Here is a 27767-nt window from a genome sequence, read left to right on the forward strand (position 1 = left end):
TGGCATCTGGGGGCATGAGGAAGTGGGTCCTGTTTCCTGGTGGTGGAGAAGAATTGCGCCTGGTGGGTAGCAGGCAGAGAGGAAATGTCTTCTTGCCTAAAAGATAATGTCCTTTGCTGTAATCATCCTCTCTGCAAAAGTCTCAGGTGATGTTGCTTATTTTCCAGGCACTGTGTGCATAGCTTTTCCTGGCAATGTGACTGCAACTCAGCACTTACTGGTGCTGTGACCCCCCTGAGGGCTGCCTGAGGCAGTTCTCTCTGCCCCATACTGGACAGAGCTCCTCCCCACTACAGTAATTTCTCAGAAAAGCTGTCCAGAAAGAACAGCTTCTACTTCCTCTTATCCACTCAGTTACAGAGGTAAGTGTGGCGCAAGAGAGCTGAACTTTGTACCTCCTCTGCTTCCCTCCAAGCTGTGCATTTAACTAAATTGGCTGCCCCGTACTGGTTCAGAGAGTCATCTAGGAGTGGACTCTTTCCTAAGTGTCACCATTGCCCTCCATGTTACCATACTTAATCTAATAGACTACCCCTTCCCCAAGCTGAAGTCTAAATATAGGGAAATCAGGACCCATTTCTGATGACTTCGCACTCTCTCTCTCCTTCTCTCCACAGTCACCCCTGCCAGAACTGAAAAGTCTTCTCTTTGACTTTGTCTATGTTATGTTCTCCCGACCATCCATAGAGCTGACCTAGCTGCCATGACCCCACACCACTCTAATGAGAGTTCTCCATGTTCGGGGGCTGATAGAAGGGAGATAAAGAAATTTAGTAAATCCTTCCTCAAGACAAAAGCTTTGCTTGCAACACTAACATTGTGCTGTATAATACAATTTTGGCAGTTAAAAAAGATGAATTCCATCTTAACTTAGTCTTTCTCTTTGTATTCTTATAACTATCTAATGTCTACTCCACTGCCATTCCATGCCCACCCTGCCAGGTAGGTGGAGGCTCAAATGCACTACAGTGAAGTTAATGAACTCGGGAAGGCAAAAGAGAAAAGTGTTTTAAAAACTATAAAATATTAGCCTCATTGCATGGCAGTTTTGTCAGACATCATTTAAATTACCTCGTTTAACTAACACCAACCTTTTAATTGTGTATGATTTTTTTTCCCTTTTAAACTATTAATGGATGAGGATTCCCTGGCAGTACAGTTGGTGCTCTGACTGTCAGGGGATCCAGTTCAATACATGGTAGGGAAACTAAGATCCTGCAAGCTGCCCAGTACAGCCAAAAAAATAAAAGTAAAGCAATAGTATTCTTTAAATACATAAATAAACCCAAAATAAAAGATTTAATAGAGAATTTGTTGTGGGTGTTTAGTTGCTCAGTCGTGTCCGACTCTTTGCGACCCCATGGAATGCAGCATGCCAGTCTTCCCTGTCCTTCACCATCTCCTGGAGCTTGCTCAAACTTATGTCCATTGAGTCAGTGATGCCATCCAACCATCTCATCCTCTGTCACCCCTTCTCCTCCTGCCTTCAATCTTTCCCAGCATCAGGGTCTTTTCCAGTGAGTCAGTTCTTTGCATCAGGTGGCCAAAGTATTGGAGCTTCAGCTTCAGCATCAGTCCTTCCAATGAATATTCAGGGTTGATTTCATTTAGGATTGACTGGTTTGATCTCCTTGCAGTCCAAGAGACTCTTCAAGCGTCTTCTCCAATACTACAGCTCAAAAGCATCGATTCTTCAGTGTTCAACCTTCTTTACAGTCCAACTCTCACATCCATACATGACTACTGGAAAAACCATAGCTTTGACTATACGGATCTTTGTCGGCAAAGTAATGTCTCTGCTTTTTAATATGCTGTCTGGATTGGTCATAGCTTTTCTTCCAAGGAGCGTCTTTCAATTTCATGGTTGCAGTCACCATCTGCAGTGATTTTGGAGCCCCCCAAAATAAAGTGTCTCACTGTTTCCACTGTTTCCCCATCTATTTGCCATGAAGTGATGGGACCAGATGCCACGATCTTAGTTTTTTGAATGTTGAGCTTTAAGCCAGCTTTTTCTCTCTCCTCTTTCACCTTCATCAAGAGGCTCTTTAGTTTCTCTTCACTTTCTGCCATAAGGATGGTGGCATCTGCAAATCTGAGGTTATTGATATTTCCCCTGGCAATCTTGTTTGCAGCTTGTGCTTCATCTAGCCCAGCATTTTGCATAATGTATTCTGCGTATAAGTTAACTAAGCAGGGTGACAATATATAGAGTAAAAAGTATATGCTCCCACCCTAACCCCACTTCTCAACCCAGAAATAATCAGTGTCAATGGTTGATGTATAGTTTTATAGAGCTTTCTCCCATACATTTATATAAATATATGGATTTATATACTAGTACATAATTTTGACTCTTTTTTTCCAAAATAGAACTTTGTACACCAATGTTTTACATATTTCTGAATATAAAATTACCAAATTTCCCTTGTGTCTCTGAATTTAAAATGCATTATTAAGGCAATCACTTGCAAAAGAATTTTATTCCGTTCTGATGATTCAGAACCAAAGTATCTGTCATGCTTGTTTGACAACCAGCTAGAATTTTTGCCATGAGTGGGAAAGCATGGGTGGGGATGTTGCACACATGCATGTGATATGGCCAGCGGCCAGCCACCTTCTGAGAAGGGATCATACATTTCTCAGTCAATAATGTCATAAGTAGAACTTAGTGAACATGAGACAGTCCTCTTTCCTGTCACCTTCCTGCCCTAGATTCTTATCAAATGAGAAATTTGGTAGTCTTTCCTTAGCACGCATTAGTGTGCTAACAAATCACATTTCTACACCTATAGAACCCAGCCCTGGAAATACCAAGATGATTAAAGCAATGTCTTTTGACACTGAGGAAGTACTCATTATTTCAAACTCATTTCAGAAATTCATCTTCACTTTTGAGAATCTTTTTTTTTTTTTTTTTACCTTGGAACATTTTACTTCATTTCCTGCCTTAAAGTTGTGAAATAATTATTACTCTGTTCAAAACATCTAAACATGAATAGGGTGGTGGCAGGAAAGTATAATTTCAGCCTAAGATAAAAATTAACTTTGCAAATCATATGGAATTAAAAGTTTGGTAAGTGGTCCACACTGGCTTGTGATGTCTTGTTTCATTTTTTTTTTCCAGGCAAAAGCAAGAGTATTTTTAAGTGATGAGTTTGTTCTACTTTTTCCCTAAAAAATTATAATTTATGTTTGACTTCAAAAACATGATTTTTAAAATACTTTGAAAATGTTCTCATCAGACAAATTACCAGTTTCATTTCCTCCCTTTGTTTTTTTTTTTTTTTGTCCAGTTTAGGATATTTATATAGTTAAATGACAGTATTATTCTTTCATTTAGCATCGGTATTTTGAATTCCATGTCTTTGAAATATATCATAGGAGAATTAAATGGAGAATGGAAGAAATAGTTTCAATGGGTCCTATCTGGCTAGTGTCAAACAGAAGAGAGAAATCTACTCCAACAGACCCTGTTGCTGTCTGTCCTGCACTGAGCACTTGATAGTAAGTTCTGGCAGCCTTGGCAGATGTGCAACACTGTGCAATCATCAAAAACACATTTCTTCATGGGTCTCTATAGGTCATCATTGAATCATAGAATTTCTAGGCTAAAAAGTACATCTTAGCATTGCAGTTTCTAAAAAAATTAAACAGATTCACCCTGTGACCTGACAGTCTTACTTCCAGATATATTTCCAAAAGAATTGAGATCAGGATCTGAAAGAGATATTTGTACACCCATGTTTAGCTGAAAGGTGGAAACAACCCAAATGTCCATTGACAGGTGAATGATGGATAGATAAACAAAATGTGCTCTATGCCTACAATGGAAAATTAGCCTTAAAGAGGAATAAAATTCTGATACATTCTACAACATATATGAAACTTGAAGACATTACACTGAGTGAAATAAGCCAGACATGAGAAGATAAATATGATCCTTTATATATGATCCCACTTATGTGAAGCACTTAGAGTAGTCAAATTCATAAGTGCGGAAAACAGGATAGTGGGTCCCAGGGTTTGGGGAGAGAGGGAAATGGAGAGTTAGAGTTTTACAGATTTTCAATTGGGGCAGATGAAATGTTCTGCAGATGGATGGCAGTGATGATTGCACAGCAATGTAAATGTACTTAAATGCCACTAAACTGCACGTTGAAAAATGGTTAAAATGGGAAATTTGTGTTATATTTATTTTACCACAATAAAATATCCTTACCCTCATGGAGCTTACAATTTGTCAGAAAAAGAAAGATAATAAGCAGTTAGAAACATAAAATTTTCAAAAGTCCATTTTAGATCAGCTTTGGCCTGCCATCATTTTTACAGATAAGTCAGAAGATAGAAAAATAACATGAGTCTACCCACTAAGATCCTGGTTGTCTGACTCCTGGGCCAGTGATTTTTCCATTGAACAATATTTCCTTTTTTAGATACCTCTATTACATCTATTTTAACTGAGCTGTTCAATGAAATACTGGAAAGAGCACAGACTTTGGAACCTGGGTTCAAACTCAGCTCAACTGCTTCCTAGAAGTTTGATGTTGAGATTTCCTTCTCTGTAAAGTGAGGATAGGGCTTCCCTGGTGGCTCAGCAGAAAAGAATCCATCTGCCAGTATAGAGATGTGGATTTGATCCCTGGGTTGGGAAGATCCCCTAGAGAAGGAAATGGCAACTCACTCCAGTATTCGTGCCTGGAAAATTCCTGGACAGAGGAGCATGGTGGGCTACAGTCTATGGGGTTGCAAAAGAGTCAGACATAGTAACTAAACAACAGCAAAAGTGGGGATAACTAAACCTACTTTACAAGGATTTGTTGTAATCTGTTATACTTATTGGAGAAGGCAATGGCACCCCACTCCAGTACTCTTGCCTGGAAAATCCCATGGATGGAGGAGCCTGGAAGGCTGCAGTCCATGGGGTCGCTGAGGGTCGGACACGACTGAGCGACTTTTCACTTTCATGCATTGGAGAAGGAAATGGCAACCCACTCCAGTGTTCTTGCCTGGAGAATCCCAGGGACAGTGGAGCCTGGTGGGCTGCAGACTATGGGGTCGCACAGAGTCAGACACGACTGAAGCGACTTAGCAGCAGCAGCAGCAGCAGCAGTTACACTTTTACCTAGGTATGAAACAAGTCAAAGTGTTAGTCATTTAGTCATGTCTAACTCTTTGTGACCCCATGGACTATAGCCTGCCAGACTCCTCTGTCCTTAGGGATTCACCAAGGAAGAATACTGGAATGGGTTGTCATGCCCTCCTCCAAGTGATCTTCCTAACCCGGGTATCAAACCCAGGTCTCTCACACTGCAGGTGAATTCTTTACCATCTGAGCCACCAGGGAAGCCCTCAAAACAAGCAGTCAATGAAAATTAGCTAGCAAGTTCTTCAAATGCCTTCTCTGAATTTGTTGCTTATCTATGATATGTTCAATGTGTGAATACTTTCAATCCAGCAATTTCTACAGAGATACTCCTGTGTTTGAGTTTTTATAAATCATTCTAGAAATATAGTTTAGATACGGAGAAGAATAATTCAGTTGAAAACCTGGGAAATAAGCCAAACACATTCATTTGGCCCTTATTTAGCTGGGAGAGAGCTTTCAAATTATAAGTTTGGTAAAGAATTCAAAAGAGTTAACATTTCTTTTTCCAAGAAATGAAGCCAACTCTTTCATATGTATACTTACTATTAAAAAAATCAAAGTCATACTCTATTTTTATTCATAAAAGGCACTTATCTCTAAATAAAAAGTATATAATGGCATGTATTAGATATAAGGACCACCCCAGGAGATATATCATTAAGTGTCTCATCTCCCAAGAAGAATGGTGTGTTTCTCAGATCCAGTATGTTTAGAAAAAGTCAAAGTTATCAGCTGTTAGCAGAGAATCTCGAGGCATCACAGTTACCACCACAGTACTCCTTCACCTTTTTCTACAGCTTTCTCTACCTCCAAGAGCTCTAAGCCCAGTTATCTTGTTTTTTCCCTCTGAGTTTAGAATCCTCTTTACTTCCTCCTACCACATTTGAGGATTAAAGAGACCAATTATTCCCTGTTCACACAAGCCTATAAAGAGCTTCTCTTTATTGATTTTCCACAGCTTTTTAGGTTTATGAAAAGGTTTGTCTTACCCTCACATTAGAGAATTATGTTGACTATATAGTAATTGCATAGAAATTAATACCTTAGGTTCTATTTCTAAGCCAGAACAACTTATGTTGTCTTGTTAAAGGTACTGGCAGTTTATTTTGGATTGTTCATCCTGTCCCTGCAGAAGCTGCAGATAGCTCAACCAGGGATGTTCAAGACCATTAAACAATGTGACTTTGCAGGAGGTCATATCACTTTGTGAACAAAACATGGGACTTAACATTTTAAGGAACTTGGGTCTAAAACCTGGCTCTGTCTCACTTGATTAAGTCATTTAACTCTGACTCTTTAACCCCTTAAGTGAAAAGAGATACTAGTAGATAATTATGAGGATTAAGTGATAATTATATAAAACATTTAATGGAGTGATTGGTACAAAAGTGAATACTGATATTTGTTATTCCACACATCAACTTACTCTAATATTTTAAGTAGTACACACACACACAATAAAATCTGATTTTTATTTTTGATTATGATTTCCACTAGACTTTTAAAATATTATCATAAATTATAACTCCTTTTTGATAAGATTAGGTGCATTCAGGGGTGCTATGGTGGTAGACTATAATTCTTTTCCAAAATGTTATGATATCATTTAGGAATATTTCTAATTTTAAAATGCTTTCAAAAATGCTATTTGGTAGATTTATATTTCTAGTTTTTCTTACATTAATGTTTTACAACCATAAAATGAATAAAGAATTATTTCTTTACTGGGATAATAAAAAGATTACTAGCATTTAGAATATAGCTAAAATACAAATGGCTAAACTAAGGACATTGTACAGGAGGCAGTGATCAGGACCATCCTCAGGAAAAAGAAACACAAAAGGGCAAAATGGTTGTCTGGCAAGGCCTTAGAAATAGCTGAGAAAAGAAGAGAAGCTAAAGGCAAAGGAGAAAAGGAAAGATACACCCATTTGAATGCAGGGTTTCAAAGAACAGCAAGAAGAGATAAGAAAGCCTTCCTTAGTTATCAATGCAAAGAAATAGAGGAAAACAATAGAATGGGAAAGACTAGAGATCTCTTCAAGAAAATTAGAGATACCAAGGGGACATTTCATGCAAAGACATGCACAATAAAGGACAGAAATGATATGGACCTAACAGAAGTAGAAGATATTAAGAAGAGGTGGCAAGAATACACAGAAGAACTATACAAAAAGATGTTCATGACCCAGATAACCATGATGGTGTGATCACTCACCTACAGCCAGATATCCTGAAATGCGAAGTCAAGTGGACCTTAGGAAGCATCACTATGAGCAAAGCTAGTGGAGGTGATAGAAATCCAGTTGAGCTATTTCAAATCCTAAAAGATAATGCTGTGAAAATGCTGCACTCAATATGCCAGCAAATGTGAAAAACTCAGCAGTGGCCACAGGACTGGAAAAGGTCAGTTTTCATTCCAGCCCCCTAAAAATGCCATGCCAAAGAATGCTCAAACTACCACACAACTGCACTCATCTCACACTCTAGCAAAGTAATCCTCAAAACTCTCCAAGCCAGGTTTGAACAGTACATGAACTGTGAACTTCCAGATGTTCAAGCTGGATTTAGAAAAGGCAGAGGAACCAGAGATCAAATTGCCACCATCCACTGGATCATCAAAAAAGCAAGAAAGTTCCAGAAAAATATATGCTTTTGCTTTATTGACTACACCAAAGCCTTTGACTGTGTGGATCACAACAAACTGTGGAAAATTCTGAAAGAGATGGGAATACCAGACCACTTTACCTGCCTCCTGAGAAATCTGTATGCAGGTCAGGAAGCAACAGTTAGAACTGGACATTGAACAACAGACTGGTTCCAAATAGGAAAAGGAGTACGCCAGGGCTGTATATTGTCACCTTGCTTATTTAACTTCTATGCAGAGTACATCGGACTTCCCTGGTGGCTCAGAGGTTAAAGTGTCTGCCTGGAATGCAGGAGACCAGGGTTCGATCGCTGGGTCAGGAAGATCCCCTGGAGAAGGAAATGGCAACCCACTCCAATACTCTTGCCTGGAGAATCCCATGAAGGGAGGAGCCTGGTGGGCTGCAGTCCATGGGGTCACAAAGAGTCAGACACGACTGAGCGGCAGAGTACATCATGCAAAATGCAGGGTTGGATGAAGCACAAGGTGCAATCAAGATTGCCTAGAGAAATACCAATAACCTCAGATATGCAGGTGACACCACCCTTATGGCAGAAAGCGAAGAAGAACTAAAGAGCCTCTTGATGAAAGTGAAAGAGGAACGTGAAAAAAAACTAAGATCAAGGCATCCGGTCCCATCACTTCATGGCAAAAAGATTGGGAAACAATGGAAACAGTGACAGACTTTATTTTGGGAGGCTCCCAAATCACTGCAGATGGTGACTGCAGCCATGAAATTAAAAGATGCTTGCTCCTTGGAAGAAAAGCTATGACCAGCCTAGATAGCATATTAAAAAGCAGAGACATTACTTTGTCAGCAAAGGTCCATCTAGTCAAAGCTATAGTTTTTCCAGTAGTCATGTATGGATGTGAGAGCTGGACTCACACAAGAAAGCTGAGTGCTGAAGAATTGATGCTTTTGAACTGTGGTGTTGGAAAGGACTCTTGAGAGTCCCTTGGACTGCTAGGAGATCCAACCAGTCGATCCTAATGGAAGTCAGTCCTGAATATTCATTGGAAGGACTGATGCTGAAGCTGAAACTCCAATGCTTTGGCCACCCGATGCAAAGAATCGACTCATTGGAAAAGACCCTAATGGTGGGAAAGATTGAAGATAGGGGTAGAAAGGGACAACAGAGGATGAAATTTCGGGTGGCATCACTGATGCTATGGACATGAGTTTGAGTAGGGTCCAGGAGTTGATAATGGACAGGGAAGCCTCGTGTGCTGCAGTCCATGGGGTTGTAAAGAGTCGGACACAACTGAGCGACTGAACTGAAACTAATGAAGAATGTTCAGATAAACAAATAGCTACATCTTTCATGCCAGATATGATGATGTGGAATGCTTAATTAAAATTAAGATAAAATTTTAACATGAAAATTAATATTGTATTATTACTATTTTTATTTCTTATTATTTTCATTGGAATGTCATACTGGTTTATTGTTGCTCCAGAAAGAAGCAGAAAAAAATATAATAAAATATCATTATTACGTTTTGAGGTAGGCTTCTCAATGCCAGATACTTTGGTGGATACTAAATACACAACTATTTGTAAGAGAGAAAGGAGGGAGAAGGGGAAGAAGGGGAGGGAAAGATAGGGAAGGGGAGAGGAAAAGAACTGTGCTTCCTACAACTGACAGAGATAAAAATACTAACAGTGGGACTCAGGCTTCTCGCTGTTGAAGTGAGAGTTAACAGATAAGCAAGGAATGGAGTCTAAAATGATACATGTGGTAATGAATTAGAATTGAAACCACAATATGAACTCATATTTTCATGCACACATGCTAAGTCACTTCAGTCATGTCTGACTCTTTGTGACCCTATGGACTGTAGCCCTCCAGGCTCCTCTGTCTATGGGATTCTCCAGGCAAGAATACTGGAGTGGGTTGCCATGCCCTCATCCAGGGGATCTTCCCAACCCAGGGATCGAACCTGCATCTCTTATGTCTCCTGCATTGGCAGGTGGGTTCTTTACCACTAGTGCTAGCTGAGAAGCCCAAACTCATGTCTACCTTAATGTAAATACAGATGGTTGCATACAGAAATACTTATAAATAGATATATGCATATATACACACACATAATTTCCCTGTGCTATCACCTGAAGGGACCAATGATACCCCAGTAGCAACAAACATACACAATACCTAGATCTTAGTTTCTAACACAATTCTTCAGTGAAAGAAACCAAAACTCCTTAGAGAAACAGCTAATTCTAAGACAGGGCAGAAAACATGCAAAATGAGCCTGGAGCATCTTGTATGTAAGATGTAATAAGGAAGTGATTTTAAAAAACAAACCAAAAGCCACACACATAATGATGGCAGTGTATCTAATGGACGCAGGGCTTCCCAGGTGGCACTAGTAATAAAGAACCCGCCTGCCTATGCAGGCAATGTAAGAGACACAGGTTTGATTCCTGGATCAGGAAGGTCCCCTGGAGGAGGAAATGGCAACCCATTCCAGTATTCTTGCCTGGGAAATTCCATGGACAGAGGAGACTAGTGGGCTACAGTTCATGGGGTTGCAAAGAGTCAGACATGACTGAAGTGAGTTAGTATGCAGTGGACACAGGAGCCAACCGAAAGAGCTCCCTGTGGCCAAATCTGGAACAATCAGAGCAACGGAATAAGTAAAATAATGTTGAATTATAAAATAAATATCTATGAGTACATACTGATAGAAAAATTGACTAAATTATTTGAATGTAATAACTAGAAGAGGAAGAGACAAATTTGTGCAGAATTCCACATGGTTTATGCAGCTATTCTGCCCTCAGGAGGTGAAGCTACCCCCGAGTCTTTAAGTATGGGTTACACATTGTGACTTCTTTTCGGAGAGGGCAATGTGGAAAGTGGGGGTGGTGGGAAGAGTAACTTTTTAGTGGAGAAACCTGGTAAACACTACCTCAACCAGATGTTCAAGGTCAACATCACTAGTCATCAGTCATGTAGGTAAATGTACTCTCCGTCTGATACGAGCAAAATGGCACTTTACCTCTCTGGTTTTCCTCCCCTAAATTAGAAATCTCAGTCTACTCATGAAAAAAACAGACAAATCCCAACTAAGAAACAATTTACAAAATACCTAGCAAAAGTACTCTGCAAAACTCTCAAGGTCAAACAAACTCTCAAGGTCATCAAACACATGGAAAGTCTGAGAAATTGTCACAGCCCAGAGGAGCCAAAGGAGACATAATGAATGACGTTGTGAGGGATCCTGGAATAGAAAAAAAGACACTAAGTGTAAACTAAGGAAATCTGAATACTCTAGCCTTAAGGTTATAATAATGTGTCAGTACTGGTTTATTTGGGCTTCCCTGGTAGCTCAGCAGTAAAGAATCCCCCTGCAGTGCAGAAGATGCAGGAGATAAGGGTTTGACCCCGGGGTTGGGAAGATTCCCTGGAGCTGGGCATGGCAACCCACTCCAGTATTCTTGCCTGGAGAATTTCATGGACAGAGGAGCCTTGTGGGCTATAGTCCATGAGGTTGCAAAGAATCAGAAACAACTGAGCAACTTTCATTTCATTATAATTGTAATTACATACAATATGTATAATAATTATACATGTAATTTTTCTATAAATCTAAAAGTATTGTAAAAGGAAACCTTATTTTAAAATATCATTAATAAAAATTTAACACAGTACAGTGAATGCAGCGCAAGAATAAAAGCATATGAACTGTAGGAGAAAAGTGGGGGGAAAAAGAAAAAAAGTCCTTTTTTTTGTTATTCCTTTACTTTGGGTAGACTGTAGCTTATTTTTGTAAAAAAAAAAAAAAATCAAAGGATTTGGTTTGAAAATACTTAAAATTACTGAAGTTCACCTTTTTCAAGGTCACCTCAAATATTTCCTCCTCCATGAAGCTTCCCCTGGTTCCCCAAAGATAACAGGTGCTCAGTGCTCTGAGTGGCTGGCATTGCATGTTCCTCAATGAACTTAATTTACAATCATTGTTACAGGTGTTTCTCCCATTTGGCTGTAAACTTCTTAAGAGCAATGTCAACATCATGGCTTCTCTTGGTCCCTACACAGTGTCTGACATCCGTTCATTATCCAACACCATTTATTGCATGCCCACTGTTCAGTACCATGGATTGAACAGGAGGGAGAAAATTACAGAGAGAAATTAGCAACTGAATGTTAGTGTTGAGAGAATTTTTACTCCAGCAAAGCTCAGAAAAAAAGAATTCCAAAATGATTCTTAAAATACTTTGACTCAAAAAGAACAAATGCTCTTATATTTTCAATATGTCTTTAAAGCTATCCATGTGTAATGTGTATATATTTTGGATATTTCAGCTTACAACACATTATATTATACAATTATTGCTGCTCATGTTAACTTCAGTATTTTTAAAGACCAAACCAAATCCTTTGATTTTTTTATAAAAATAAGCCACAGTATACCAAAAGTAAAGAAATAACAATCAGGTCTGGTGTGTGTTTATCAAAGCATGACCTCCTCTCTCTTCAAGATTTCTAGAAAAATAAATAACAGTTGCATAAGTTAAAAAATACCATAATAACCCAGATACACTAACTTTACTACCTGGAATTACCTTGAACATTCATGCTTTATGTGATTTTTTTCAGTGTTCCCTACACTTAAAATGCTTGTCTCTCTCATACTTTTTCTAAGTTCAAAATCTTGGTGAGCTTTCAAGGTCACCTCAAATATTTCCTCCTCCATGAAGCCTCCCCTGGCTCCCCAAGGATAATAGCTGCTTCCTTTGAGTGGTCCACACCGCTTGTCCCTCCATGGACTTAATTTACAACCATCATTTATAGATGTTTCTCCCATTTTACTGTAAACTTCTTAAGAGCAGTGTCAACATCATGGCTTCTCTTGGTCTCCGCACAGTGTCTGACATCCATTCATCCATCCAACACCATTTATTGCATGTTCAGCATTCAATACCATGGAGTGAACAGAAGGGAGAAAATTACAGAGAAAAATTAGCAACTAAATGTTAGTGTTGAGAAAACTTTCTAAGCCAGCAAACATCAGGAAAAAAAATGAGAAAATAATGACACAGATCTAGTTTACTAAAAGTATTAACAAACCCTTAGATCACAGATGGAGAAGGAAATGGCAACCAACTCCAGTATTCTTGGCTGGAGAATCTCATGGACAGAGGAGCCTGGTGGGCTACATACAGTTCATGGGGTTGCAAAGAGTCAAACACAACTGAGCAACTAATACTTACATCACAGAACTGATGTGTTTTTATAGTCAGTGTATATACTTCTGGGTGAAGGTCTCTCTATTCTACCACTTTGTCCATTTTCTGTGATCTGGGACCCCTGTCATTTGTGTATAGAGAGCTGGTAGGTCAGGACAAGTAAAATCAATTGAATCAATGTTCATTTTCAAAAGAAAACATGAATGAGGAGTAATTTAGGAGAAGGAAAAAAATGAAAACATTTTTTTCATGGCACGGGCCTGAAGTCCAGCTTACACTGTCAAGCTACTGCACAGGTTCATACAAATGAACTTGCCCTTTTGAATCTTTCGATTAAAGCAGGTGTTGTTTTCCTCCCTTGCAACTTGCTTGGAGACTTCTCATGCATTGTTAATCAAATGAGAAAGAGGGATTTAATACACTAGCTTAAAGCAACTTCATTTTAATCTATATTCCGTAAGATGGATCTGCTCCCAAATCGACAGTTGTTGAAGTTATTAACAGAGTGCTGTCTCAATGTATCCATTATGGCTAGACTGATTTCTAGTAGAACCGTTTGTGTGTGTGTGATCTTATGGAATACTTGGTTTCTGCCTTCTCTAGTATTGATTAACTTAAATTCAGTTTTCCAGAGCATCAGTGACAAAAATAATAAGTGTATATTGTGCTCTATTGTATTCAAACAAGTCTTTTATTGTCACTGACAGGCCTCCTGGTCTTTTCTACTGAATTTGTAAGCCATTCATCCAGAGAATGCAGAAATGATTTCTGATTTCATATGAGGATTTTGAATGATCAAATTCCCCCAAATAATAAACTTCATGAAAGCTAGTCCTCTTTCATACCAATGGTCAGAATCACACAGAAAGCTGTTACTTACTAAGATTTCTAAATATAATTCTAAATTGCCCTGTGGCTTTATTGTTTGGTTTCCAGTGTCGTCGTCTTTGATCTGTCATTGGCCACCCTCCCTTAAATCTTTCAAACTCTTTCCCAGAAGCCTGTTATTCCTTCAGGCCTGAGCCCTGATGGTGCACAGTTAAGCTGCCCACCTCCCCACAATTCTCTAGGGAACCCCATATACTCTCATGGATGGGACTGACTCTACCATCTAATTAGGGTTCCCATCAACTTTTAATAAACTCTAGTGCATTTCTCTTTTTGCTAGTAGGGCATAATGCATCTATTTTCAAAATATCTCTTTAAAATGTCAGATTAATTCTGAAACGATAAATACCCCATGAGCTATCAATATTACTCTGTAGATTTTAAAATGCCTAGTATGATAGGGCCTAAAGCATCTCAATGTGCCAAAAGTTTGGCTGAGTTCAAATCCTGGTTCTGCCACAGACTGGGCAGAACTGAGTGATTTTTTTCTGGATCCTTGAGCCTCATTCATCTCTGCAGATACTCTCTTTAGAGCACCTGTTGTATGCCACATGCCAGGGCTAGAGGGGTGAACAACACAGTCACATGGCTCAATAAGCTGACCCTTTAATGGGCTAGGTCTCCTCATATTTACAATAGAAATAGTTAACTCCTGGGGAGTTCTCTGGTGGTCCAGTGGCTAAAACTCTGTGCTCCAAAATCCCTGGGTTTGCTCCCTGGTCACGGCACTAGATCCCATGTGTGACAACTGGAAAAAAAAAAGTTAACACCTATCTTGTAGGGCTGTAAATATCAAATGACTCCTCAACACAGTTCTGCACCACCTCTGCTGTATGCTACCAGCACCATGCTCCCCCACTTTCCTGCCCCTAAAGGATGATTGCTTTAAGTTTTCCTGCTGAAGCTCAAGATGAAATGACCATGTCAAACCAGACCTGTTCACAGGAAGCCACACTCCTGGCCAGAGTTATTCTGGAGGTTGTCTCTGCAGCCTCTGTGTAACCAAGATAACAGTGCCCTGGCCATGGCACACCATCTCTGCCCAGAAAAATGCCTAGATTTCCTGCATTCATTTGCTTATGCTTCCCAGGTTATCATTATGAAGTGCCCACCCAGGTGGGAATGACACCTGTCTCACTTTTCATTGGTAAGAGTTTTTTTTTTCCTCCCTTGTGACTTGCTTTGAGACTTTTCATGCATTGTTAATAAAAGAGAAAGAGGGATTGAATACACTTGCTTAAAGCAACTTCATATTAATCTACATTCCATAAGATGGATTTACTCCCAAATCAACAGTTGTTGAAGTTATTAACTCACAGACTGAAAACTAAAGAATGTATTTCTAAAGGTGTTTGTATGTTGCAGTATAAGGTGTAACTCTGGGAAGAATCTAATGTTTAATGCTATGTTTATTTGTTTCCAGATTCAGTTAGTTGTGTAGCAAAGCTGTTCTTCACTTGTTCCCTGAAGGGTCATTACTGCCTCTACAGTAAATCCAGTTTTATTCTCATCAGTCAAGAACCTCAGCCATGGATCCAAATCATGTTCCTATTTCAGCAGGTATGTATAATTCAAGTTTAGCATGGCTCCTTAATGAGCCAGGTATGAGTTTATAATCATTTTTACTGAATTACTCTTTGACCAGAGTAATATACAAATAATAACAATGCATGCACATTTAATTAGTAATTTTTAACATGGATTTTTTTTCTATATTTTAGGACACTTTCCTTATAAAAGGCCCTAGATTAGTAATCAGGAAGATAAGCCTATTATTATCTTGAATATCCTTTCACTCAGAAAAAAAAAAAAAGAATAAATGGGAAAATATTTTTTGTTCAATGATAACAACAAAAAATCACTTATTGGGGGTGGACAGCTTTCCTTATGGAAAGCTAGCCATTATTTCCCAATCTCCAAATAACTTTGGAGTCAGCATATCTTTTTTGACATTATTAAAACACTGGAATGCCACTTTTCTATATAGAGGTAAAGTTACATAAAGAGGAGTTTAAACAAGAAAAAATTTGATGCAAAGATTTTTAGCACCAAAACAAGATTCTTGTTTGGAAATGCTTATCTTGAATGCATTAAACTTTCAATAAAATTTGAATATAGATTACAAAATGTTAGTAATAGGAGGAATCTTAGACATCATTTTTCCAAATAAGCAAATTGAAGGACAGAACTTAGACTGCCTGACTCCTGACCCAGTGGTCTTCACTTGTGTTTAAAACAAAATGGGGATTGCAGGCAGGAACAGAGAGGGTAGAGGCAGAAAAAGGAGAATGCAAATGTTATAAAATGGTTAAAAATTAGGCCAGGTAAGAATAAGTTTATTTACTTCTATTAATAAAATATTTCTGTAATAGTCCCAATGAAAGTCACTAATCAGATAGTTATGTTTCTTTATAAAATGGGGCAGGCTTATTAAGAAAAAAATGAATTTTAATGCTGAATGTATCATAGTTGTTAAGTGGAACTATAATAATTAAGAAAGAAAAGAGACAATTTAGACATGGCTCAGGGATACCATCTTTTTCTATACGAAGTCTCAAGAACACTTAATCATATCTTGTTGAGAACAACTCATATTTTGATGTGAATCAAATTGTATATGAACATAGGGACTTCCCTGGTGGTACAGTGGCTAAGAATCCAGCTGCCAATGCAGGGGACACAAGTTTGATCCCTGGTCTGGCAAGATTCCACATGCCTCAGAGCAACTAAGCCCGTGGGCCACAGCTACTGAGCCCACCTGCAGCAACTACCAAAGCGCACACACCCTAGAGCCTGTGCTCCGCAACAAGAGATGAGAAACCACGGGAGCAAGAAGCCGGTGCACCGCGGCAAAGAGTAGCCCCCACTCCCCGCAGCTAGAGAAAGCCTGAGTGCCACAGCCAAGGCCCAGCACAAAAGAAACTGTATATGAATATGAAAAACAGCAGTGATTGTCTTCCTTTTCTTGAAATAAAGACCTTCTCCTACTTTACTAATGGTTTTCAAATAGTTTTCATCAGTGATTTTGTACTTGGTTTCATCTTTGGCTTTATTCTTCACAGTTGTCAGTTTTCTGAAAACAGACCAAGAAAGTTTGATTTTATCTTTGCTCTTTCTGTCTTATTTTGTTGACTTAGTCTGATTCTTTGTTTTTCTCTTTGAGCAAAATCACCAACAAATATCTGTTTATGCTGCTCTTTTTTTCTTTGTTCTTTTTACTGTAATGTTTCCTTTCTTTTTCTACACCTTTGATACTGTGTGATCTGGATGAAACCTGACTTTGGGATAACTAAAAATCATACCTTTGACTTGATAGTTACAAACCCATACGAGCCTGGTATGCGGGGCTAGACTCTCTGTCAATTTACAGACTCATGATGGAGTTCTCAAATTAAGAGATTCCGGTCTAAATGGACCTCTTTGGAATGATGATTAATTAAAACAGGTCCTGCTCTTTTTTGAGTGAATGGTCATATGCTATATATGTTTCTGATAATAGTCAAGAAATTCCCAGATGTATACACATTTTGGGTTTCACATTAATCTGTTACTGACTCTTAACCTTTTTAAATCTGTCAGCAATTTACTCAGGGTATAAAATCCTCCACCTTTTCCCACTGAGTACCAAAAACAGTTCATGTTGAGGAGGATAATAATGAGATTTTTCTGGAAAAGAATTGTTATTCACTTACTAAATGGAAACCATGTACACAGAGACTATCTAGAGAGTCTCGTAAGTCAATATTTGGACAGTCATTGACATTGAAAATGGGATTTTATAAGCTAATATCATTATTTTATTAGCTAATATTATTTTATTACACCTCACACATAAAGGTAATATATATTATATATATTATATTTTGTGTATGTGTGCATGTGTGCATGTGTGTGTAATTGTGTGCCTTTATGTTCTGTATGTTTTTATAAAATTATTTCCTTGAATTGAGACACTTCTCACATTCTTAGGTATAACATCACATGTAAATGACTGTTAAACACATAATTAATTAAATATACAATCTAAATTTTCCTTTGAAATTTGTATTTTCATTGACTTGAATGAAGTATATGTAAATGTAACTTTTTCTTACATTAACAGTCTTATTGTCCAAAGGTTAAAATATCTTAAAGCTCTAAGAATATTCAGCCATTATACACTTTAGGACTGAAATGTTTTTATTTTCCCAACCCTCCCTTACACTGTTCATATCAGAGCAATTGAATAATGGACTGTTCGTTATTTAATGTCTATTATTCATGATTTACTTTGTATAAATAAACTTGATGTATGTTGCTGCATGCTAAGTCACTTCAGTTGTGTCCAACTCTGCGACTCTGTGGACTGTAGCCCCCAGGTTTCTCTGTCCATGGGGATTCTCCAGGCATGAATGGGTTTTGTGGAGTGGGTTGCCATGCCCTCCTCCAGGGGATCTTTTGACCCAGGGATCAAAACCCAGGTCTCTTACGTCTCCTGCATTGGCGAGTGAGTTCTTTACCACTAGCACCACCTGGGAAGCTCTAAAAAACTTGCTATTTGTACTCTAATTTTATACCTTAATTCTCTGATCTTTGAAAAATAAATAATATTAGCCTTTTTCCAATTAAGTAACATCCTTGAGAAGTGATTGATATAAGCACTACCTTACAAAGGTTAGGCATATTTATATAAATCAATATCAACTGTCTTGAAAACGCTATTTAATAAGTTAAATTTTCTGTTAAAAAAATAGAAAGCATGAAATGTACTGTACATTTGATCTTCAAAATAGATTTCTCTGTAGCTTTATTTAAACCATTTTTAAGTTCAGACCAAGACTAAAATAGTGCTTTGCAGCCATCAAACAATATTGTTGGGACGAGAGATAACATGTCATGTTCCTCTCATGAATGCCCCCTTTCAGAGCCTGTTTCCTGAGCCGCTGTCCATTCAGAGTCATTCTGTACAATTCCTCAGAGCTCTATGGGAGAAGACCCAGGCAGGGGGTGCTCACAGCTTTGAAACAGCCATGATGGAGTCCACATTCCCAGAGCAGAAGGTAAATGCTTCTTTCCTTGCACATGTTATTTTTAGCCAAGATTCAAGACGAGTTTGCTTTTTCTTAGTGGTTCAGTGTTTCCTCTTCTTTCCTTTCCTTTCTTTTGTTATTATCAGAAGACACTAAGTAACGACTTACGTGTCATGCTATAGCGGGTTCAGGCCCCAATGATATCAGTAGACAAAGTCACTGCCTTTTGAGACTCCCAGACTGACATAACACAGCCCACTCAGAGCCACACAGAGACGGAAAACATTTTACAGATAGCCAACTCTAGGACTGAAGAGGAAAGAGCAGTCGGACTCTAGGTTCTTCGGGGCTTTTCATTTCTTCCCTGCATACTTCCTCTCATCACCTTACCCTTTGCTGTCACCACCAAGTTAGAAAAGGAAGACAAGATGAACAGGAAGGAAGAGAGCATGGTCAGGGTGAGAAAGAGCTCTGCTGAGGCAGGCATGGCTTTTGTGAGTTACAGCATTTTAGGAGTGTGGAAATAGGGACATCACTCTCACTTCTCATTTTTTCACAACCCTTTAACACTTAAGAGGTACTGAGTTTGTTTCACAATATAACAGTTTTTATTAATTTGCTAGTTGTTTATACTTTGAATTTATTTAATATTAGTATGTTTGCTCCCCTTATTAATAGTAAAACAAGGACAAGTTGACCGAGAGCTCTGAACAGGCCATCAAACTGGGAAAGGACCAGAAAGTGGAACCATGCCCACCCAGTCAATAGAGTGAAACTGGAAGTGGGTGCTCACTGCTGTGATCACATTGAACAGGGTCACAGGCTTGGGTATGGAGAATAATTGGAGGAAGCCTGACTGGAGACAGGAAGACTATGAAGGAAGTGATCACTGTAGTCAGGTAGGAAATGAAAGCCTGAACCGAAGTTGGAAGTTATAGGAAGAGGATGGATTCAAGAGGCAGTAAAGAAGCCGAGTCAACAGGACTTGTTCCCTGATAAAGAAGATGGAAGGACCAAAAATGACTCCAGGTGTATCTGTGGCCAATGGATAATGGCACCATCTTGAAAAAGTTGACCACAAAGGAAGCTGATGTGGAGGAAGAAGATAAATCATTCTGGTTTACATATTTTGAGTATGAGTTGTTTATGTAGATAACCGGGTGGTGATGGCCTTTGAATTACCAGTGTGGAACTTAGGAAGAAAGCCAGAACTGGAGATATTGGACTTGGGTGTCAAAGATAGCACTTGATGTCATGACAGTAGGTTGGATCGCTCAGGGAGAACATGGCTAATGAGAATAGAAAATGGTTATTGATCTCTCCCTTCTCATGTTCAGAGAACCTAATTATCCTTATTTTGCTTTCAAGAAAGCCCAGTAATAAGCATTGGATGCTTACTGATGAAACCAGAGATTCTAGGAGTGTATGATCTTGGTCTTTGTCCTTGTTTTACTATTAATAAGGGGAGCAAACATACTAATATTAAATAAATTCAAAGTATAAACAACTAGCAAATTAATAAAAACTGTTATATTGTGAAACAAACTCAATACCTCTTAAGTGTTAAAGGGTTGTGAAAAAGTGAGAAATGGTAGTAATTAATCAAAAGTTTAGTTAGTATGGTATGTAAGACACTGAAACTACATTCTATTATTGCATCACTATTTTTTACTTTGGTTTAAGAATTAGATACATAGTATGAAAAATAAAGGAAATCCCTAATTGCATCAATGCAAAGTAGAATGGAATTCCTTCCTTATTTCATGTAAATTTTAAACTATTGCACCAGGTTTAAAGACAATGCCTCAAATTCTTAGAAATGTTTCTCTGTGAGCTGTATTTTAACTAGAGGGAACTAGTAAATTAAAACTTGGCAGGCAGCATCATGTCCTAAGAGACTGGGAAAAAAAACTTGGCAAACAAGTTCTGTGCATGCTCACAAGTATGCTTATTCATATTTCTTCTATTTCATACCAATAAATATTCCTCTAGGGAAAAATTAATTGTAGAACAAAATGTTTTAGAAATTTCAGAAGTTTTATAATTTGGTTTACTCATAAGTATTAGAAAAAGCTTTGACATCTGGAATGTACATTATGTGGCAAGGTTATCAGCCCAGGTATTTCCCAATCAAATTGATTTTCAGCTATCTTTATTTTATGAAATATTCTTCTCATTAAATTCAAAACAGCAGTGAGAATGGTCCAACGTCTGCTTTCTTGTCACCACCTGTGCCACTCTGTACTCATGCTAGTGATTTAAAAATGATGGGCAGGTGTGTATCTGTTGCTGTGATAGAGTTACATTGCAGCCAACTAAATTCAGGTATACAAAGAAGAAAGAAACTTCTGAGAGAATACCTAAGTCTCTGGAATATAATTCTCTGGAGAGTTTGTTATTGAGAATTTTTTAAATAAAATCTTGGAATTTTAGAACTGAAAATCAACAGTAAGATATCTATTAAATTGCAAACTTCTTGAAGGCAAGGATTGCACTGTTTTTACCATTATATTTCCAGTCACACAGTGCCTGACACATGGTAGGCTCCCAATAAATAGTAAGGACCAACTGAATAGGGCTTTCCAGGCAGTGCTAGTGGTAAAGAATCCATGTGCCAGGGCAGGAGATACAGGAGACTGGCGGGTTACAGTCAATAGGATCACAAAGAGTCGGACATGACTGAAGCGACTTAGCACACATGTGCGCACCAATTGGATAAATAAATAAATCCTATCACTTTCCAGGTGTTGCAGTTGGAAGCATAGGGACTTGTCAAAGATCACATATCTCGTTGATGGCAGAGCAGGGGCACGAGCCGTACACCATGGTGTCATGAGAGCTAACACCAATATTCTGGGTTTTCTCTACTCTGTGCTTGTAAGATTACAGTTCCCTGCCTCTTGAAATAAGCCTTGGACATGTGACTTGCTTCAGCAAATGATATATAAGAAGGGATATGTATCACTCCAGGCTCCTCCGTCCATGGAATTTTCCAGGCAAGAGTACTGGAATGGGTTGCCATTTTCTTCTCCAGGGGATCTTCCCAACCCAGGGATCAAACCCAGGTCTCCCGCATTGCGGGCAGACACTTTATCATCTGAGCCACCAAGGAAGCCCTGTATCACTCCAGGCAGAAGCTTTTAAGAACCACTTTTAAGAACCAGTGCTTCTCTCTTCATCTTGCCTCTCTTCCCCTACCATGGAGACTGCAGAAGCAGATGTTGATATTGAGTGGCCGGAAGGATGGCCACAGCCTGCAACTCCAAACTCCCACCCAGAAGACTGCTTCTCTGGAGAGTTACCCAGACCCCCGCTACACACGCACGCACACACACACTTTGCATGAGGAAGGAACAACCGTCTCTTCTGTTGAAAACTATAGTTTTTGCATTTGTTATGGGTGTATAACGTACCTGTCTTTACTAGTTATCTTGACTTTAAATAGTAATAAAAACATTTTTTTTAACCTGGATTAATGGAAAGATATGCTCTTCCCCTGGCTATGAACACTGATTATGCAAATAGAAATTACTCTCAGATTATAAATATAATTTATTTCCAACCATAATAGCAACAGAATTTCTTCATGGAGTTAGACAAACTGATCCTAAATTTGAGAATAAACAAAACAGTTCTGAAAAAGAACAGAGAGGAGAAAATTTTTTCTACTAGGAAATGAAAACTTATTGTAAAAGCACAATAAGATGAGGGGGATGATTATTGCTACAGAGATAAATTAATAGTAAGGAATATAGAGTCTAGAGCTGGTTCCAAGAATATATGCACACTTGATAGATGATAGAAGGGAGATTTCCAATCAGGGAGGAGAAAATAAAGTATTTAAAAAGCAATATAGGGATATGTCGGAGAAGGCAATGGCACCCTACTCCAGTACTCTTGCCTAGAAAATCCCACAGACGGAGGAGCCTGGAAGGCCGCAGTCCATGGGGTCGCTGAGGGTTGGACACAACTGAGCGATTTCACTTTCACTTTTCACTTGCATGCATTGGAGAAGGAAATGGCAACCCACTCCAGTGTTCTTGCCTGGAGAATCCCAGGGACAGGGGAGCCTGGTGGGCTCCCGTCTGTGGGGTCGCACAGAGTCAGATATGATTGAAGTGACTTAGCAGCATAGGGATATGTGAATTTTCCAGATTGAAAAGATAAAATTCAGTGCTGCCTCGACACTATCATGAATAAATTAACTCCAAATAAAGGTCTAAATGGAATCCGTGAAACTTTACAACAATTAGACAAAAATAACAATGGTTGTCTTTATGACCTCAGGATAAAAAGTTAAGACCTAAGTAAACAGAGATCATAAAGAAAATATGAATAGATTTGACTATATAAACAGTTTAGATTTCTGTATGAAAATTTGTACCATAACAAAGTTAAAAGGCAAGCATAACAGCATAACCTGGGAGAAGTTATTTAAAATATGTTTAACTGACTCAAGCTCTCCTGCACGTCAGTAAGGAAGAGACAAGCAACCACGAGAAAACCGGGCAAAGTACGTGAACAGAACATTCACTGTACAAAAACCCAAGTGGCCAAAACACCAAAGAAAAGATGTTTCGTCTCACTAAAAGTCATCGAAATAATTGATTTAAAATGTTAAAAATGAAGTACCATTTTACAATGATCAGACTATCAAGAATAAAAACATTGTGGCAATAAGGTTTTGGCAAAGATATAACAAGATAAGAATGTTTATACACGACGTATGAGACTATCTACTTAAGTAAATATCAGGTATATCTACTTAAAAAAGAAAAAGTAATTAAAAATACATAGCAATAATTAGATTCATAAATGACAGCTAGCTAACAAGGGGGGTGAGTAACAAGGGGCGGTGTACACTTTCCAGAAGTGTTCACTGCATTTATAACTTATCAGAAAAGATGCTATAGGCATTTCCCCCACAAAGGATTCCCCGTATCTAGTTAATAACAGATCCATTGGCTCACATATTTTTATTTCTTCTTTCTTTCCTCTTTCTTCTTCCTTCCCTCCCACCTGCCCTCCCTCCCTCCTTCTCTCTTTCTCCCTCTCCTTCCTTCCTTTCTCTCTCTTTCTTTCTTTCAATGAGAGCATTTAAGTAAGAAATGCTCATTTCTTTCAACCAAAAAGTTTTATATTATAACATGTAAAAATGTTATGTCCTAAACAGGGCTTAAGACAAATTTACCTCTACAATGTTTTTTAAAGGACAATCTGGCAGTAGCTGGTTATATTTTAAATTCATGAACCCTATTATCTTGAAATTCCATTTCTAGGTGCAACTCTCACATACTTGCACCAAGGGAACATGTCAATTAACAGAAGTAAACTGAACATTGCATCAAAAAATCAGGAACAATGCAAATGTTATCATTAGAAAGATGGAGAAAAATGTCATGGTGTAGTCATGCTATACAGGAAGTGAAAGCGAATTCGATAGACATATGAGCAGTAAAATGGAATAAATATTAAAAACATAATATCAGTTTTTAATAAGCAAGCTGCAAAAGTATGGCATGAATAGTATGATAGCTTGTGTAAATTTTGAAAACACACTAAGCAGTATTGGGCATTATTTATGGGTGCATATACTTGTGATAAAACTATAACAGCATATTTATAATCTCACAAAATTCGTGCTGGTGTTACCTCTGGATAACGAGGAAGGGATGGGAAGGAGGGAAATGTTACTGGGAAGGAAATTAAGATCTCATGTAATTTTGTTTTTAAAATATCAAAAGCAAAATATTAGCATTTGCTAAATTTGGCCCACAGGGTCATGGGTATTTGTTACATTATTCTTTGTACATGCCCTTCTTTCTTTCTTTCTTTCTCTCTCCCTTTGGATTAAACCTGTAAATAATGTCTAACAGTAGAGGATTGACAGATTTGACTGTAAAAATATGAGGTTTATTAAAAAATCTGTCTATATAGTAACCTGAAAATATGTGTAATAAATATGAAAGACAAGTTTAATACCCTTAAGATGCTATGAATTCATGCAAATCAATAATCACTGAACCTAAGACATGAGCAAATAACTCAAAGGAGACTTTGAGTGCAGAAAAAGTATTCAGCCTCGTTAGTAGTCAGGATTTAAAAATTGAAGTTCAGATAACAGTACTCTTTTTAATCCATTTTTAAAAGACAGTAATCAGTGCTGGCTAGAGTTAAGAGTTTAGATACTTTCACATATTTCTAGTCAGTGTATAAATTATTTCAACACTTCTAAAAAGGCAATTTAGCAATGCAGGTCAAGAGTCTTAAAAATATTCATATCCTTTAACACAGTGATTCTACTTCTAGGAATCTGTTCTAAAGAAATGATCTGAAATGTGTACAGAACTTAAGATACGCACATCAAAAAAGTAGTGGGGAGTAATCTGTAGCAGCCTAAATGTCTACAAGTGTGCAAATGAAAGTGTTATATATGTATGCTATCAATATGTATAATATTAATAATGTATAATACTATATATAATATTAAATATTATATAATATTATATTAAATATGTATAATATAATATTATATATTGTATAATATAATATACATTATTAATGTATAGTATAATATTAATCTGTAATCAAGATTGCTGGGAGAAATATCAATAACCTCAGATATGCAGATGACACCACCCTTATGGCAGAAAGTGAAGAGGAACCAAAAAGCCTCTTGATGAAAGTGAAAGAGGAGAGCGAAAAAGTTGGCTTAAAGCTCAACATTCAGGAAATGAAGATCATGGCATCTGGTCCAATCACTTCATGGGAAATAGATGGGGAAACAGTGGAAACAGTGCCAGACTTTATTTTGGGGGGGCTCCAAAATCACTGCAGATGGTGACTGCAGCCATGAAATTAAAAGACGCTTACTCCTTGGAAGGAGGGTTATGACCAACCTAGATAGCATATTGAAAAGCAGAGACAATACTTTGCCAACAAAGGTCCATCTAGTCAAGGCTATGGTTTTTCCACTGGTCATGTATGGATGTGAGAGTGGGACTGTGAAGAAAGCTGAGCACTGAAGAATTGATGCTTTTAAACTGTGATGTTGGAGAAGACTCTTGAGAGTCCCTTGGACTGCAAGGAGATCCAACCAGTCCATTCTAAAGGAGATCAGCCCTGGGATTTCTTTGGAAGGAATGATGCTAAAGCTGAAGCTCCAGTACTTTTGCTACCTCATGGGAAGAGTTGACTCATTGGAAAAGACTCTGATGCTGGGAGGGATTGGGGGCAGGAGGAGAAAGGGACGACCGAGTATGAGATGGCTGGATAGCATCACTGACTCGATGGACATGAGTCTGAGTGAACTCCGGGAATTGGTAATGGACAGGGAGGCCTGGCATGCTGCGATTCATGTGGTCGCAAAGAGTCGGACATGACTGAGTGACTGAACTGAACTGAATATGTATAATAGCACAATATAGTATATTTTCTAATGTTTAGCTTACATGATTAATATATAATTTACAATGTGTGATATAATAATATATATGTCTAAAGATGGGACAAAGTAACATATAGACATCCGTCTATATGGAAGAATATTAAGAAACCATGAAAAATCATTTTTACAAAAACCTTAAAGACATAAAACAATACTTATGTCGGATACCACATTGCAGGGTATAGAACTGTTTATATGAAGAAGATTATTTGGAGATTTGCCCATTAAGACCGCCAAAAGAAAACACCAGGCTCCTCTGTCCATGGGATTTTCTAGGCAAAAGTACTGGAATGGGTTGCCATTTCCTTCTCCAAAAGAAAACATGCCAAGATGTATTAGAAGTGGTTATCTCTCGTGAACAGGATTAGCTATCTTCTATATTTTCTCTAAATGTCTATTTCTTTTACCAGCAAGGAGAAAATATTATTACAGAAGTACCCCCTTTTACTTATATTGCTTTAGGTAAGGAAACTTAAATGAGCAGTTTATTTAAGAAATAAAGAAAATTCTATTTCACTAGGCAGGAACCAGCGATGCAGCATCATTATATAGACTGTACCAAAGGTATGGGTCCTTAACTTTATAAGAAAGGAGGAAACGTTCATTTATGTTTTCAGTAAATAATCAGAGTGCTTACAATTGCCACATAGTCTTCTAGGTGCTGAAGAAAGAGCAATGAATTTAAAAATACATAATCAAAGATAAGAAAATTCCATTTTAAGATAACCAACTCTCATTGTAAAATAAAGATTTTAGGGAAAGGGCAGAATTTATTTAAGAAATGAAGAGAATGGCCTCTGTGGAGGAACTAGAGATTCTATTAATCATTTCATTCCAGGGCACGTTTGCCTGGCTCTTCAGAGGGAGCGTTGCTCTGATTATCAGAGGACAAGACAGTTGACAGAGCTGATGGGGGGATTGCTGCAGGGCTGGAGTGTGAGCGAGGGGTCACTTTTATTGACACACATGTTCGAGTTCCCAAAGTATGGAGAAATTCCATATGCCATAACAATGAGGTCTCCAAACTATGCCCATTAAGGAAACAAAACCAAAAAAAAAAAAAATTTTAATTTACTGCTGAAATAAAATGTGCCCCATGTGGCTAACCTTTGGAGATTTGTTTTCAGTCCACCTTGCCACAGACACACTTGACAGTTCCCAGGGTGTCAAAGTATAAATAAAACTAAAGCTTCAATTCTGAGTGGCACAAAAAAAGACCTTCTGAAGCTCCCAAAGGCTTAGAGTTAGTGTTTTGAGTTACTGTGTTAACTTATTGCTTGAATAAATAAATACATAAGTAAGTAAATAAGTAAGGAATGGACTTATTAAATATAGACTGTAACTTCAAAATCCTACCAGAAATTCAAGTCTACATGGGTGATATAAGTGATATGTTCTCAAAGGAGAACAGTGTGAACCCAGATGTCTGAGAG

The 27767-nt window shown here is 38.1% G+C and overlaps 1 protein-coding gene across 15 annotated transcripts in view; it reads left to right on the top strand.

Moving 5' to 3' along the window:
- Positions 1–27767, top strand: part of VEPH1 (ventricular zone expressed PH domain containing 1) — a 384254-nt gene that overhangs the window by 198857 nt on the left and 157630 nt on the right. For all 15 annotated transcript variants that reach the window (XM_069561395.1, XM_069561331.1, XM_069561307.1 and 12 more), the window contains 2 exons: positions 15302–15438; positions 18783–18917. In XM_069561395.1, the coding sequence (XP_069417496.1) occupies positions 15302–15438; positions 18783–18917 (272 nt within the window). The remainder of the gene's footprint in view (positions 1–15301; positions 15439–18782; positions 18918–27767) is intronic.

This window comes from Ovis canadensis, chromosome 1 (assembly GCF_042477335.2).
Source record: "Ovis canadensis isolate MfBH-ARS-UI-01 breed Bighorn chromosome 1, ARS-UI_OviCan_v2, whole genome shotgun sequence".
NCBI classification, from domain to species: domain Eukaryota; kingdom Metazoa; phylum Chordata; class Mammalia; order Artiodactyla; family Bovidae; genus Ovis; species Ovis canadensis.